Raw genomic sequence first — 14,833 nt, forward strand, 5'->3', positions numbered from 1 at the left:
ATTTGTTTAAATTCTTGATTAACTCACCGGAGTAAAGATCAACATTTAAGTGAGTAGATGTTCTGGTATACGATTGATTAAGAACGAAATATACATGTGCAGATTTGACTGAAATTTTTTCAAAGATGAAATCGATGACTAGAAGCTTTACTGTAGTTCTCGAACCGCTTCAAGTAAAATAATCAAACCTGAAAAATAATGTTCTAATGATCAACATACTTTTATATTATTTGTCTTTGATACTTTTGATTTTTTATCATCAGAGACGAGTTCAAAGGTTCATACCTCTGGTTTTAGTTTTGTATAAACATATTATATATAATAATAATTATCCAAGTGATATTTTATTTCACTATAACCAAATGAAACCGACAAAAAAATTCACAATACTAGAACAGACCCTGCTTTCTGCATATAAGTATACAAAACTTGAACTATACTCTCAGCTTCAGTTTGGCATTGAAGCTATAACATGGCTGATTCACTCTCAGTTAATGTTGGTTCATTACATAACCTTGAATTAGATGCTAAACAAGCAAAAACTACCACCAATGAGGCTAAACACTTTGCATCTAGCATCCAAAAGGTAACAAAAATCAATCTACAAATGAAGATAATCATGAAGTACCAGATAAGTATAATGTGTCTATTTGACTAATGTGAATTTTCTAACTTCAACTTTTCAAGTGTAGGCTATTGCTGAATTTGTGGGTACATATGTTCTTATATTTGTTGGTTGTGGGGCTGCTCTTGTCAATGAGAGGTTTCCGATCACAGTAGTTGGCATAGCAATTGTTTCGGGCTTGGCTTTAACCGTCGCTATATATTCGGTTGGTCATGTCTCTGGTGGTCATTTCAATCCTGCCGTCACAATTGCGTTGGCCGCCGTCCAAAAAATCCAATTCAAACTTGTAAGTAATTGGTTGAAATTATTAAAGTCTAACGACTTTTATGTATCATGTACTGTGTAGCCGTTGCAGATGATGCGTAGCCATTGCAGATTTGATTTAGATCATCTGCAGCAGATGTATGGTGCAATACGCTGCAGAGTTATTTGATTTTGTAGCTTATTGCACCATACATGTTATTGCAAAAGATCTATAATAAATTTGTTACTAAAATATTATGACTTAATCGCATGGATCATGATTAATTAGGGTTTTTTTCTTCTCTGTTATTTCCTTTCTTAGGTACCTGTTTATGTGGTGTGTCAGATAATGGGTGGAACATTGGCCACTCTCACTTTGAAAGTGTTGTATCATAACAAGGTGGATATTGGTGTAACACTGACCCAATATTCAAATTCAACTTCTGATCTTGAAGCATTGTTGTGGGAATCCATAATCACTTTCATATTGATGCTTACTATTTGTGGTGTTGCCACTGATCACAGAGGAGTATGTACCACAAATTCATACTCTTTATGTACCTTCCATGCTATGCAAACATTTTGATGAACTAATATGGTTCTTTATTGAAGCAGAGCAAAGAACTTGCTGGAGTTGCTATAGGCATTTCAGTTCTGATTAACATCATCATTGCCGGGTAAAGAGTTTTACATCGATCAATATTTTAATTGTTCGTCTGTGATGTGAAATAAACTTGACAGACGGATTGTCTTTTATGCAGGCCTATTACGGGAGCTTCGATGAATCCTGCGAGGAGTTTAGGTCCTGCCATAGTATCAGGCAATTACAAGAAAATTTGGGTTTATATCATAGGTCCAACTATTGGAGCAGTCTTTGCAAGTGTCCTTTACACTTTCCTAAGAGTAACAAAACCAACGCAACAAGAACTACCATATATCACATGTGAAATACCATAAGCATTTAACTTTTTGATCCATAAATTTCTATGACCTTGATCAAGCTTTTTGAGGATCTGTAATCTATAGCAACAAAAATATATCTGTTTTAATCATAAGAACAAACCCGAGTTTAAGAGTGAAGCAAAGATTCGAAAGTTGGTGTTTTTTTTCTGGTCACTACACAAAATATATATACTTTACAATAGGACTGCTACACATTTTTGTACAAGAAGCAAAAGGGAATGCAGATATGAAACTGCCCCGAATGAACTGAAATTTCCAAAAACATTGAACATCAGCAGTTAATAATTTGTCAACACTTTCCCAAAATGAGCTTTCATGTAATAATCTCGAATTCCATGTTCTCCATCCCACTTGGTGAGATAGCATTTTCCACATCCCATGCTTCAAGTCTGCGTTGTATATAATGTGAGTTTATCTGCGACGAAAGAAAAATAATGGCAGTAAGTTAATAACAGATTATGACATGTCTATAAATGCTTAATTAAGTTGTTTCTGGTGATTTTTGGTGATTTTGTCCCGTTAAGCCAATTCAATTGGAAGTTGTGCAGGGACATCAGACTGTAGGGGTATAGGTTTGAACCCGTGACATCCCACTAATTCACCTATAAAGAATGAAATTCCAGTCTCTAGACTACTTAACCAAAAAAAATGTTGTTTCTAGTGATTTTGAGAAATCTCACCCAGTTTGAGGTAGGCGTGTCCAACTCATCATTTGGTGAGTCTGCGGATGCCTCTGCAAGTAAGGTGAAGTGGCTCCTATACCATTTTCGTCATCTACAAATTGATCTGAGAAGTTAGAAGCCTGTGGCGACCACTCCGGAACTACACCTCCATCTCTTTCTCTCCTCGTACTACTCGAAGATTCTGCTGTTGAATCTTCCGCTGCATTTCTCAGCCAAAATGTAGTTGTAGTGTTATTACGTCGTTGTCTAGTGTTTCTATTTACATTCTGCAACATTCCTTGGTCCATTGGTTCCCGTCCATTTTGCTGTGTATTTGCATTTGTTGGTACTTCAGCTCGGCTGTCTCCTGCCGAGTTTCGAACCGAAGAAGTTTCTTCATCTTCCACTCTCACTCTAGAGTAAGTCATACTAGGTACCATTTGATCCTGGTAGCGCCGAGTACCATGAGGTGGATTGTTCCTAACCGGTTCGTGTCTTTCCTCCATTTGTATGTCTTGAGGAAACGCAATAGGGGCGGATTCAGTCGAGTCTCCGAGACCTTCTTCGGTTCCGTTTTCGGCTGCAGTTCTTGAAGCTGCTTCTAGTTGCCACATTTGAATAAGTGCTTCTTCTAGTCTCACTGTTGCTGCATCTATTTCCACAATCGGAAGAGGGTAGTTTGAGCCTAGTTCAATACCTGCAGCTTGGAGAACTGATTCTGGTGCATTCCAAGGATGATGTATCCATTCAGTCGGTAGTCTTGCAAGTTCCGGTAGCCAGCGTCGCACATATTCTCCGTTTGGATCACATTTGTATCCCTCAAACTGAAAATCCAATAACCAAAATGAGTGTATCTATCACTAGAAATATAAAATAAGAAAAGATTATATCCCTCATAAGCATATAAAATACCCGACATTATAAGAAAAGAGGGTTGAACCTAGAAACACCTGGGCCGGTTTGGATTGAATGATTTGAACTTATCTACTGAAAAAAGCATTTGGATAATGTTTGAGAGATTTTATGAAAATAGCTTATGACATGTCCATGGTTGTTTTTAACTTATTTCCATAAACTCTTCAAGATAGGGTATGAAAACCGGTTTGAAGCTTAACAATTTGATTTTATGTTATCTTTTGTAACATAAATAACTAACATGTACGCACTTAGCGCGTTAAGTTGTTTATCCAAACATGACCACTCACAAACCAATAAAGTGTTTGTAACCACTGTAGCACCGACACCTCTGAAGACACCTCAGAAAAATGGTGTGTTTGTGTCCATGTCGGACACCACAACAACACTTGTGATTATGTTTAATTTATTCATTTTCAAATTATTACCGGTGTCTCTGTGTCAATGTCGGTGTCGTGTTCGGGGGGGTCTGTGCTTCATAGTTCATAACATCAACAGGATAATGCAACTCATAGTGTGGTTTTGTTTTACCTAATAAGGAAATAAAAATATTCAAACAGATTATATACAGAAGCAATTGCACCTGTGGATTATCAATTCTGTCGAACTCACGACCGTCGGGTAAAGTACCAGATATATACTGCCAACCAAGAGCATCACTTTCAAGATCAGCATCCAAAAGGGTATCCCAAAAATACTTCATCCCCCATCTCCAAGGAAGCTGCAAAACCTTAACAAAGAAACTCGAAACGACAACACGTATTCGATCATGAAGCCAACCAGTAGCCCACAACTCTCTCATTCCAGCATCCACCAAAGGGTAACCCGTCCTTCCTTGTCTCCAAGCCTTAAAATATCCTTCATCCACCACCCAAGGGAAAAACTTAAGGTGTCCAAGGAGAGGCCTTTCGTGACTATAAGGGTGGTTGAAACTGATGTACCTTGAATACTCTCTAAGACCAATTGACTTGAGAAACAAGTTAACACTTTCTTCGCCGGCTTTGTTTCCTTCGTTCGCCCAAAACACTTGCTTAATTCGGACGAGATGGAATACTTTCTTGACACTAACTTCTCCAAAATGCAAATGTGGGGAGAGGAATGAGGTTGTGGCACTGTCTGCTTTCCTGCGATTCACAGAGTACTCGATCAGTGGCCCGTTTATAAATGTAGTTAATGCCTTGTTCGCATTGCTCCACCCTGGTGACCATGCTCGAGCAAGAAGCGCATTGCTTGATTTCTCTAATTCATCTTCAAACACCAATGTATCAGAAGGACATCTTGATACATCACCTGCAGCATGACGGGATTGTTAACGGAATGCAAATCAAAGTTAAAACTGATGGATGTTTCATCAAACATGACAGAGAAGCGAGTAACACAAACTCGCCAACATATTCGCCGAACCTTAATATTTTTATAAAAATAAAATCATTACAGCAACATTTGATGGACTAATAGTTAATTAGGAAGAACGATTTATAAATTTGTAATTGCATTTAAATTTTAAAATCAACCATATCTTGGTAAATGATATGATTATACTTTGGCGGCTTCTATAGGTCGTTCACACTTGGGTTTGAAAATCTTCTGAAAGACCAACGACGAATGATGTCAATACTTTGAAAGTCGAAGTTCATGACCCTCCATGCCGCCATAACTAAGGACATGTACATGATCGGTGTTGGGTTGACAAAAATAGAAAAAACAAATGAGTTGAGCTTTGAGGCAAGCAGATTCATTTTTCCCTTGTTTTAGTCGAATCGACACGGATCAAGCCATAGTCTCAGACATGACAACATGGAGGACCATAGTCAATCATTGTTAAAGTTTAAGAAGATTTTCAAGAACCAAAGTGGTCCACCGTGGAATTTGCCTTTTTTTAGCTGTGTTACAAAAAAGGAACTTTTAAACCGATTAAAGCATGTATTCCTTTCTCAAAAGGGGTAGTTTGTTCATTATTCCAGAATCCAAATTAAGAACCACAAGTGATTATGCAGCTGGCAGAAAAATCAGATAACAACCATTATCGAAAAAGTAGAAATAAAAGTGAGGCTAAAGAAAGAAAGGAACAAAGTAAACCTGGAATAATTCTTTTAGGTGGGAGAAGAGGTGCTTGTGGGTCATAAGGCATGCTAAGGCATCTTTCCCAAAACGAATCAAAAGTTGTGAATGGTTGGCCGTGTTCATCATTCACATCCCATGGTTCATACAACAAATCCGAGTTGTACGATCGTACCGTAATTCCTTGAGCCGTTAGAATTTCCTTTGCTCTATGATCCCTCACGAGTGACAACGGATCTGTAGCATTAAAATATACACTTAACACAGTTTCGAAACGAGAAAAACAAAGTTAAATAAATATCATCACATATTATAAAATCAACTTATATGAATGAAATTAACATATACATCACAAACCGATAAGAAAATTGAAGAAATTGTAAAATTATAATCAAAGAAAGATTATACTCGGCGACTAAAACCTCAAATTGTTGCAAACAAGGATTAATCCTACAATCTACAATGATGTTGTCTATATTACAAAGCAACAAAACATATCGAAATCGTAGTATTATATTTGAGACATCAAAAGATATTAGATATATGAATTGTACACAATAAAAGAGTAATCCATCAATTTAGTCCTCAACTATCACTCTCTCCTACTTAGTCTCTCAGAAGGTGTCAATACCGTTATTCACTGTTTTTATGATGAAAAAGAAATTGTGGTTAATTCACACCGCGACCACCGCAAACACACCGAAATCGTGAAAGCCTTAACGCGGCCGGGGCCGTTATTTAAAAGTAGTCCTAAAACTATATGAAATATATCAAATTAGTCTCTGCTGTTACAGATTCCATATATTTAGGGATTAATTGATGGTTTAGTTACAAAACCTAACAAAGCAAACAAGATAATCATAGAAACAAAATTGAATAAGCAAGATAATCATAGAAACACAATTGAATCAGCAAGATAATCATACGAACACAATTGAATCAGCAATCACAGAATCATGCAATAGCAGCACATAAAGCAACACAAATTCATCTAAGATAAGAACAACCAAACAAAAAAACTAACCATATAAATGGTTGAAAAAGATTTGAGTAGCTCCAGTGGACTTGACAACTTCAAGCAAAGAAGAAATACTATCAGTTGATCTTTTGGTAACAAGAGGAGTACCAAGATTCCTCAAAGATGAATCAAGCTGAGACAAACTGTTCTTAAGCCACCATCTTGAAACTCTACCAGGATAATACTGTCCTTCTTCTTCAGGTGCCCATATGAAAACACCAACCACAGCACCTGCTCTAACACCTGCTGCAAGTGCAGGGTTATCCTCTACCCTCAGATCTCTTCTGAACCAAACTATGCTGCATCCACCACTTGACATCTTCTCCACACAAGAAGAAAAATAAGGGTTTTTTTCCTTTTTCCCTTACCCTTTACTATATTGAGGTGAAATTCAATAAAAATGCAAACTTTAATAAATTATCTTTCTCCAAATATATAGCATTACTTTTGGGCTGGTTTTTTTTTTCCAAAAAATTGAAATTTTGGTTTTTTTTTCACTCAAGTTGCAACAACTAAGAAAGGGTCCAAGGAAAGAGAGATAGAAGAAACGAAAGAGGATTGGTTGAGTGGGGGATACAATGAAATTGATAGAGAAATTGCAGCCACTACTTTTTTATGCTGTGTGTAGATTTTTCAATTTTTTGCTATTATCCTATATATGCAAGAAAACAAAACAAATCACATCAACTCTTATTTTTTTCAATATAGCAAGTGACACATAATGGAGAATCAGCAAAAGGATGGATACAGAATATATTAAATTATCAGCAATAATATATTATTTTTTAAAGATTATCAGATGTTCTGGATTCGAACTCAGTATTTAATAATAAATTTTTCTTCAAGAAAATTTTACTGTATATTGTAATTCTTTTCTATTAAATTAATTTATGCAAACGCGCAGAAAGGATATCTGATTTCTAATTTAAAAAAAGAATTTAACCTATATTGTTACTTACATGTTCCGAAATCCACATGGATGTATGTTACGATATTATTGTTACTATTTCATGATCCAACACAACACAAGAATGAGTGAGTTCATAGTTTATGTGTTTGTGCAGTCTTTTTGATGGTTCTTTTTTACTAATAATAGAAGGAAAATCTTTTGTTTATTTTCTTGTTCTTGTGTCTAACCATAACAAACAATAAACAATTATTTTTTGAGAAAACTATAAAAAAAATACTAGATCATAAGTTGGTTATTGTTGTTTAATGTCATTTATAACATTTCATTAAACATTGTCATTTATAACATGTTCCCCAACTTTCACTACAATTAGAGGTGGTTGCTTTGCTTTTAATGCATTGGTACTTTTATTTTGATTGAAATTACCTTTGTACTTCAATGTATTTATATCACCATGGTATAAATTTCTTAAGACCTTTTTATAAATAAAAAGTATAAATTTTTTATTGCAATAATTTTTCACTAATATATTCTTAATTATTTAACATATTTTTTTTGCTATTAATAATATTAAATACTCCCTCCGTTCCTTTATAAGTGTCACTTTCTTGTAAAAAATTTGTTTCTTTTTAATTGTCACTTGCAAAGTTCAAGGTAGTATTAATTGCAATTTTGTCAAAATTACCCCTAGATAATGATTGGAGAGAGAGAAAAAGTAAAGTGAATGTAATAAATAATTAAGGGTATTATAGATAAAAGAAGAATTATTGTTTGAAAAGTAATAATAATAATTAGCTTCCTTGGTACGTGTAAAAAGTCAAAAAATGACACTTAAAAAGGAACGGAGGGTGTATATGAAAATATAAATTTATTTTCTCTTTTAAAAGTATTTAAACTTGTAAAAGCAATTTAAATTATTAATCATTTTTAATGAAAATAAATATATTAAATTATGAACTAAGTAGATCTATAAAAAAATATATAATAAATCACTAACCAATTCAAAAGATAAAGATTCAACAAAGAACAAATCTAGAGTTAATTTACGAATGAACTTTTAAACAATCAAATAAAAAATAAAGATAACATGAATAACATAATATTTATTGACACAAATTAGTCAAAAAAAATGCAAACATTTGCAATGAAATAATCAAATGGAATGTTTATTCTAGTGGGAAAATATTTGTTTGTAAATCAGAATCCCTCACGGAAATAAGTTATAAAATAAATATGGTCCGATCATATTTTATTTAACGAAAATTTAATATTATAAAGATCAAAAATTCGCTAAACTTATAAGAACCAATACACTCATTAAATTTGAAATTTGTTTGGACTTGATTAATTTTGTTGAAGAATATTTCTAAATTGCAGAGAACAACAATTGAGTGATAGGTAAAAGTTGAGCATGTTCACTACTAATTTGAAGTCAAAGTGTATATTTGTGGTAAATACAGCTTCAAATATGATTCTAGGAATCATGCATTTAAAAATGTTTTTTTTATTTCCTGCATATTTGGATTTAAAGCAACATTATAAACATGATTTGAATCATATTGTTATTTTTTTTTTACTTTACTTATAAAAGCAAATTTTGTAGAATAAAACCAATAATTTTATAAAAAATTGAGAAATATTTTTTAAATTTGGGAGAATTACGTATTTGAAAAACACATTATAAACACATTGAGTTGTAAGGAATCAATAGGGAGATGGTTCCTTCTTTTTCTATTGAATCCTTTAGTGATATTCAATGTGGGGTGAAAGAAAAAATAAGAGAAATTAGGAACTGTTCTTCTTAGTAATTTAGTAATTGATGTAATTGGAATTTTTTAAAACCTTTTTGTAACTCTTTGAAAGACTTTTTTTAGTGAATCAAAGACACTTTCTCTTTTGCAAATGCTTGCATTTTTTTGGCCAACCAATATTTCAACTATTTACTATTTAATATACTAAATATTTAATATATTAAATATTTAATATTTAATAAACTAATTTTTTAATAGAATAAATATTTAATAAACTAAATAGTTGATATATTAATAGCTGAAATATTAATAGTTGAAGTATTAAATAGTTGAAATAATATAACATAATTATTTAATGTATAATAGTTTATATATTTAATAAACTATTTAATAATATTAATATTATTTTATATATCAATTAAAATATAATATCAAATAATTATTAAATTGTTTGAAATAAAATTATTTAATTGAACAATTACCCCAACGATAAATATTAATATGTAATAAAAATTAATTTATTAAATAATATGAAATACTAATACTCAAGCACTTAATGGAATATTAAAGTAATTTATAGTTGAAATAAATTAATTAGTCATTAATAATTGAAATATTAAGTAATTTAATAAGACTCAATCAGTTATAGAATATATATTCTTGTTGCAATATTTTAATAAAATAGAATGGTTGGCCTAGTGGAAAGTTAGTTGTTTGTAAACTTTGTATTTTATGATTTAACATCAAACCAAAAAACAATAATTAAAAAAGCTGACGTGGAAATATTTGGTATTAAATAAATGGAAAAAAGTGAGATATAGGGACTTTTTTTAATCAACTCGGCATTTCCATGTGTGCACCGTTAGTCCAGTCAACTTTTTTTAAACAAAATTCTAACTCCAAAGACTAACGTCAACACAAAAGTGAAATATATGGACTCAGACAAAAAAAAAGATACATGGACCAAATTCAAAAACTCCCTAACTTATAAGGACCAATAGACTATTTAAATCTAAATTTTAATTTAGATAATGACTCGAAGAACATGTTTGTCGAGTTGTCATTCGATATAACTTTTTCAACCATAATTTTCTTAGATTTTATCACATTTCTAATAAAATATAAATGAATGTCGATGCTCTTTGTTACACTCAGTGATTTGCTAAATAAATTAAACTTTAGCTATCATGGTGTACTTTCACGCATCCTATAGTAATTCATAACTCCCAAATCATATTATTTAACCATATGGTATACTTCACCCTTTCAACATAATAAATGTATTATATTTGAGTAGTAGATAACTCCGTAACATGTTGTTAAGTTTCCTTTTAAGTAGTAGTCATTCCAAACAATGTAAACGTAAATTCTAATATGGATTTTCTAGTGTCCACGTTTCTTGTATAACTTGCATATGTAAAAACCTTCAAATATCTTTCTCTTAAACTATTCTTAAACTGTTCTTGTGTACTTCAAACTGCATCTCAGTGACTCACTAAAGTATCTTAAAACCGACATCAAATCTTACCAATACACTCGACCCAAATTTATCATAAAATTACTCATTATGTTTGTCACATATGATAAGTTCAGCTTACTATAAACTATGACATATATATACATGAGGCTACACACCCCATTACCATATGAAGTAATGCCTATTTCCCCTTTGTTTTTTACATTGAGGAGTTTGTATTACCTTAAGTCTTGTGTGATGATCAAAATGAGTCTAAATTAGTTAGCTTAATGCAATTTAAACCGCCCTACCACCTTTTTCAAGTAATTAAGTCGATATAAGAACATTCCAAGTATCCTTTTCACATCCTTAAGACCCTTCATCTCAAATTCAGAATTTAACTTCTCTTTGAGTTTATTGATCTTCTCATTGCTAGAACTTGCCTTTAAGATATCGTCCATGTATAGAAGTAGTTAGAAAATAAATTTATTGTCCTTTTTTAATATGTAAACACAATTGTCATACTCATTTCTCCTAAAGTTCATTTCATAAGAAACTCATCAAATTGATGATATCATTGCCTTAGACCCTGTTTCAATCTATAAAAAGTTTTTTTCAAAAATATATATCTTAAATTTTCCCTCCACAAACCCTCTGGTCGTTGCATGTAGATTTTCTCTTCTAGGTTTCCATGTAAGAACATGTTCATCAAGTTCATTTGCTCAAACTTAAGATAACAATATCTGTAAATACCCTTATGGAACCATGTTTTAAGATGATGATAATATATTGTTGTAATCAATTATCTCAACTTGAGTAGAACACTTTGCCACAAGAAATTCACATTATAAACTGGTTCTTCAATTCCCTGAATGCCTTTCTTATTTTTAAAGGTTCATTTAAATTCAATTATTGTTTCTTAGGTAGTTCCACAAGTTCCCATGTTGAATTATTCTCCAATGAACTTATTTTCTCATTCACTTCCTTTAACTATTTTTTTAATCTATTTAATATCAATTGCTTCCCGGAATATATTTAGATCCAAATCTAGTAACTTTTCAGACACACTTATAGTATAATAAATCAGATCGGTATAGATGTATTATTGTAGTGCAAAAATCTCCCTCATTTCCATATCTATTGCAAGTTGATAGTTAGGAGCCAAAACTTTTCGTATTTCTCTAGAAATCGATGATGGATGACTTGTTGGTGTAAGCCCTAGAGGTAAATACTTTTGGTACTTGTATCGAATTATTTATTAATAATAAAAGGCTTTTTTCTTTATTATGTTTGTTTAATAAAGTCCCTAGAATAGCTAATCCGTTTAATGTATCAAGTGTGACTTAGTCATGAGATCCCATTAAACACAAGGACATTATTCTTAAAGTATATGTAGTCGAGCTTTATTGTGAAATGGGATAACATTAAAGCATTAAGACTGTTATGTATATAGACTGATGATCACATCTCATGGATCATGGATAAGGAGTTATCAAGTCTTAAACATAGGTATGAATATTAAGAGTAATATTTATACTGGATTGACCCGCTATGAGAATACTATATAGAATGTTATGCAAAGTGTCATAAGTTATTCTCATGGTAATAATGGTGTATACCACCCTTCGACCTGAAACCACTATGGGCCCTAGATGTAGAGTCGGGTGCCTTATTGCTGATCAAACATTGTCCGTAACTGGATGACCATAAAGACAGTTGATGGGTACTCCACGAAGCATGCTGAGGGACATGAGTGACCTAGATGGAATTTGTCCATCCTGCGTAATAGGATGAATGTCTACGGGCCCAAAATTGAACTGGACAAGGATGACACAATCTATGCCTTATGTCCAATATAGACATAAGGGCAAAAGGATAATTGTACACATAAATATTATCACAAAAGGATTTTTCAGATCACATGACATTTTCGTGTCTTGGGTAGCAGTGATGTGTTGCTAGATACCACTCACTATTTATCATGTTAAATACATGATTTAATATAATTTCCAACGCCGCGAAAACCTATAGGGTCACACACAAAAGGGCGAACTGATGAGAGGTAGAGTAACTAAGGAACACCGTAAGGTATGGTGCACTTAAGTTAATTTTAGAACATTGTAAGGTACGGTGTACTTAAGTAGAATACGAAATATGGTAAGGTACCACGCGCTTAAGTGATTTTGGCATATTATAAGATATGAGCCACATACACTTAAGTGGGCTTTTTAGCTTGCAGCCCACACAAGTGGTTCTATAAATAGAACCCTTTTGCAGAAGCATTTGTGAAGTTGTAATTTCGTTTCTCTCTCTCTCTCTCTCTCTCTTCTCTCTCTCTCTCTCTCTCTCTCTCTCTCTCTCTCTCTCTCACTCACTCAAAGCCTTCATTCATAGCAGCTAGCACTAAGATTAAAGGAATCTGTTCGTGTGGACTGAGTAGAGGCGTTGTCACCATTCAACGTTTGTGATCGCTCCGTAGATCTACATCAAAGGTTTCAATCGCCACAAGAGGTAACGATTCTATCACAAGAGGTAAGGATCACTAAAAAAAAATCCGTTGCGTTTTGGATCGCTCTTCTCCTACAGTGGTATCAGAGCCACTTACGAAACCATGCATCTGATAGCTATTTATTTTCTATATTTTATGTATTAATACAATTAAAAGATAGAATGAATCAAAGAATAAATGAGTAATTAAATTTGGAATCATGTGTGTACGATTTGGATGATTGATGTTGACTATGCTTCGGAGTCCGACGTTATCGTGAAGCAGAGATACATCGACCGTCCATATGTTACGCAATTGAGATCGATCAAGTTATATATATGATATAAGTAATCCTGATGCAAAATATGGTATATATGATATATTGTTTCTATTTCGTTCATTCAAACACTTAATGGTTGTTTTCCTTTGAGGGATCAATGGTCATTTGCTTCTTAATCCGATATTAGTATGGTGAAGCAATGACGTGTTGATCAATCATACTAAATTAACAATCGAGGTGTGTTTGACGGTCTGAAATTGGTGCATTAGGGTTCATGACGGCACAAGAGTTGTGCTGTCAAAGAGTTATGCAATTAGGGTTGTGACTGCGCAAGAGTTGTGCTTTAAAGTATCAAGTGTTGATGTGAAAAACAACGTCAATTTAAAATGAATTGTTCATTAAAATTTTGCGCCGGGGCGCTGCCCCTAACAACCCCGCAAGGGGGCGCTGCCCCCTTGACCCTCGTCCGCTGATCGGTCAGCGGAACCACCGTTTGTTGACCGGTCAACGGAACCACCGTCCGTTGACTGGGCAGCGGAACCCCCCATCCGCTGACCGGGCAGCGGAACCCCCGACTAACTCTGTGTAGTGTGATCGGTCGCCAAAGTTTATTTTGGTTTTAATTAATTAATAAAATTTAAATTAATAATAATAATGTGTTTATTATTATTGTCTTGTGGTGATCGGTTATGTCCTTAGTTTTTGTTTATTTTGTTTTGGGATTTCAAAATACGACCTGCGTGTCGTGCCTCTCTTTTAATCTCTTAATGTAACTTATTTTCTCATCTCACTCCCTCGTATGTAAAACGAGTTTGTTTTATGTAATGTAATTTTATGAAGAAAGAGAAGAATACAATATGAAAGGAGGACAACCTTGAAGATCTTGCTTGGAGAAGCTTAGATTGTTATTAGGTTAGCTTAGGTTCTCTCATTGGCTTGGGAGAACAATTGCGCTAGGGGCCATAACTGTTTCATTATGTATGTTGATGCATGTGAATGTATGTTGATGCATGTGAGAGATGATTTATATGATAAATAAGCCGGTGAGATCAGAATAACTGCAAATTCCCTCAAATTAAATATTAAGTTTATGCTTTCCAAGTTTTAGCATTCATCAAGACTAGTATCGAATAATGTAGGTTTCGCCTACGCGAGGTGCATATTCTATATTAGTAAGGTGCGATGGGATAATTGTAATATCCAATTGCTAAAACAATGGGTCAAACTTAACTAAACAAATTATAATAAGATTATATGTGTTTAGAAGCAAGAGTTGGAAATGATCCATGTGATGGATTGGAATAAGGAGTTATTCACCCAACTAAAATATTTGAGAGTTGTATTAGATACAATTGGAAGGAGTTCCTACCTAAATACCTAGCTTTGTGTAATCCGCCTACGCGGACTTAAAACAAAGTGAAATGTGGATCTCGACCCACTAGAAAATCTTCCAACAGGATT

General features: G+C 33.3%; 2 protein-coding genes across 3 annotated transcripts; one reads left to right on the forward strand and one right to left on the reverse strand.

Moving 5' to 3' along the window:
- The first annotated feature begins 472 nt into the window (after window positions 1–472).
- LOC127122526 (nodulin-26) lies at window positions 473–2,228 on the forward strand. Its single transcript, XM_051052846.1, has 5 exons — window positions 473–586; window positions 693–911; window positions 1,191–1,397; window positions 1,484–1,545; window positions 1,630–2,228. Exons 1-5 carry the CDS (start codon window positions 473–475, stop codon window positions 1,823–1,825), a joined length of 798 nt encoding a protein of 265 aa, XP_050908803.1. The 3' UTR covers window positions 1,826–2,228.
- Window positions 1,890–7,091, reverse strand: LOC127118777 (cryptochrome-1). 2 transcript variants are annotated; one of them, XM_051049033.1, is made up of 5 exons: window positions 6,494–7,091; window positions 5,488–5,706; window positions 3,992–4,698; window positions 2,512–3,317; window positions 1,890–2,220 (listed from the first exon to the last, which is right to left on the reverse strand). In XM_051049033.1, exons 1-5 carry the CDS (start codon window positions 6,804–6,806, stop codon window positions 2,145–2,147), a joined length of 2,121 nt encoding a protein of 706 aa, XP_050904990.1. In that variant the 5' UTR covers window positions 6,807–7,091; the 3' UTR covers window positions 1,890–2,144. The 2 variants fall into 2 exon arrangements, with proteins under 2 accessions (XP_050904990.1, XP_050904991.1); XM_051049034.1 differs by having other exon boundaries at window positions 1,890–2,246; window positions 6,494–7,087.
- Between the last annotated feature and the right edge of the window lie 7,742 nt (window positions 7,092–14,833).

This window comes from Lathyrus oleraceus, chromosome 2, assembly GCF_024323335.1.
Source record: "Lathyrus oleraceus cultivar Zhongwan6 chromosome 2, CAAS_Psat_ZW6_1.0, whole genome shotgun sequence".
NCBI lineage: Eukaryota > Viridiplantae > Streptophyta > Magnoliopsida > Fabales > Fabaceae > Lathyrus > Lathyrus oleraceus.

Bases quoted from the DNA above. Each gene is read 5' to 3' on its own strand.
- LOC127118777 (XM_051049033.1), bottom strand. From the start codon at position 6,806: ATGTCAAGTGGTGGATGCAGCATAGTTTGGTTCAGAAGAGATCTGAGG. The intron at 5,707-6,493 runs GTTAGTTTTTTT...TTAATGCTACAG, and splicing joins CTTTTTCAACCATTTATATG to ATCCGTTGTCACTCGTGAGG. The intron at 4,699-5,487 runs GTTTACTTTGTT...GTCATGCTGCAG, and splicing joins ACCTAAAAGAATTATTCCAG to GTGATGTATCAAGATGTCCT.
- LOC127122526 (XM_051052846.1), top strand. From the start codon at position 473: ATGGCTGATTCACTCTCAGTTAATGTTGGTTCATTACATAACCTTGAA. The intron at 912-1,190 runs GTAAGTAATTGG...TTCCTTTCTTAG, and splicing joins AAAAAATCCAATTCAAACTT to GTACCTGTTTATGTGGTGTG. The intron at 1,546-1,629 runs GTAAAGAGTTTT...TCTTTTATGCAG, and splicing joins ATTAACATCATCATTGCCGG to GCCTATTACGGGAGCTTCGA.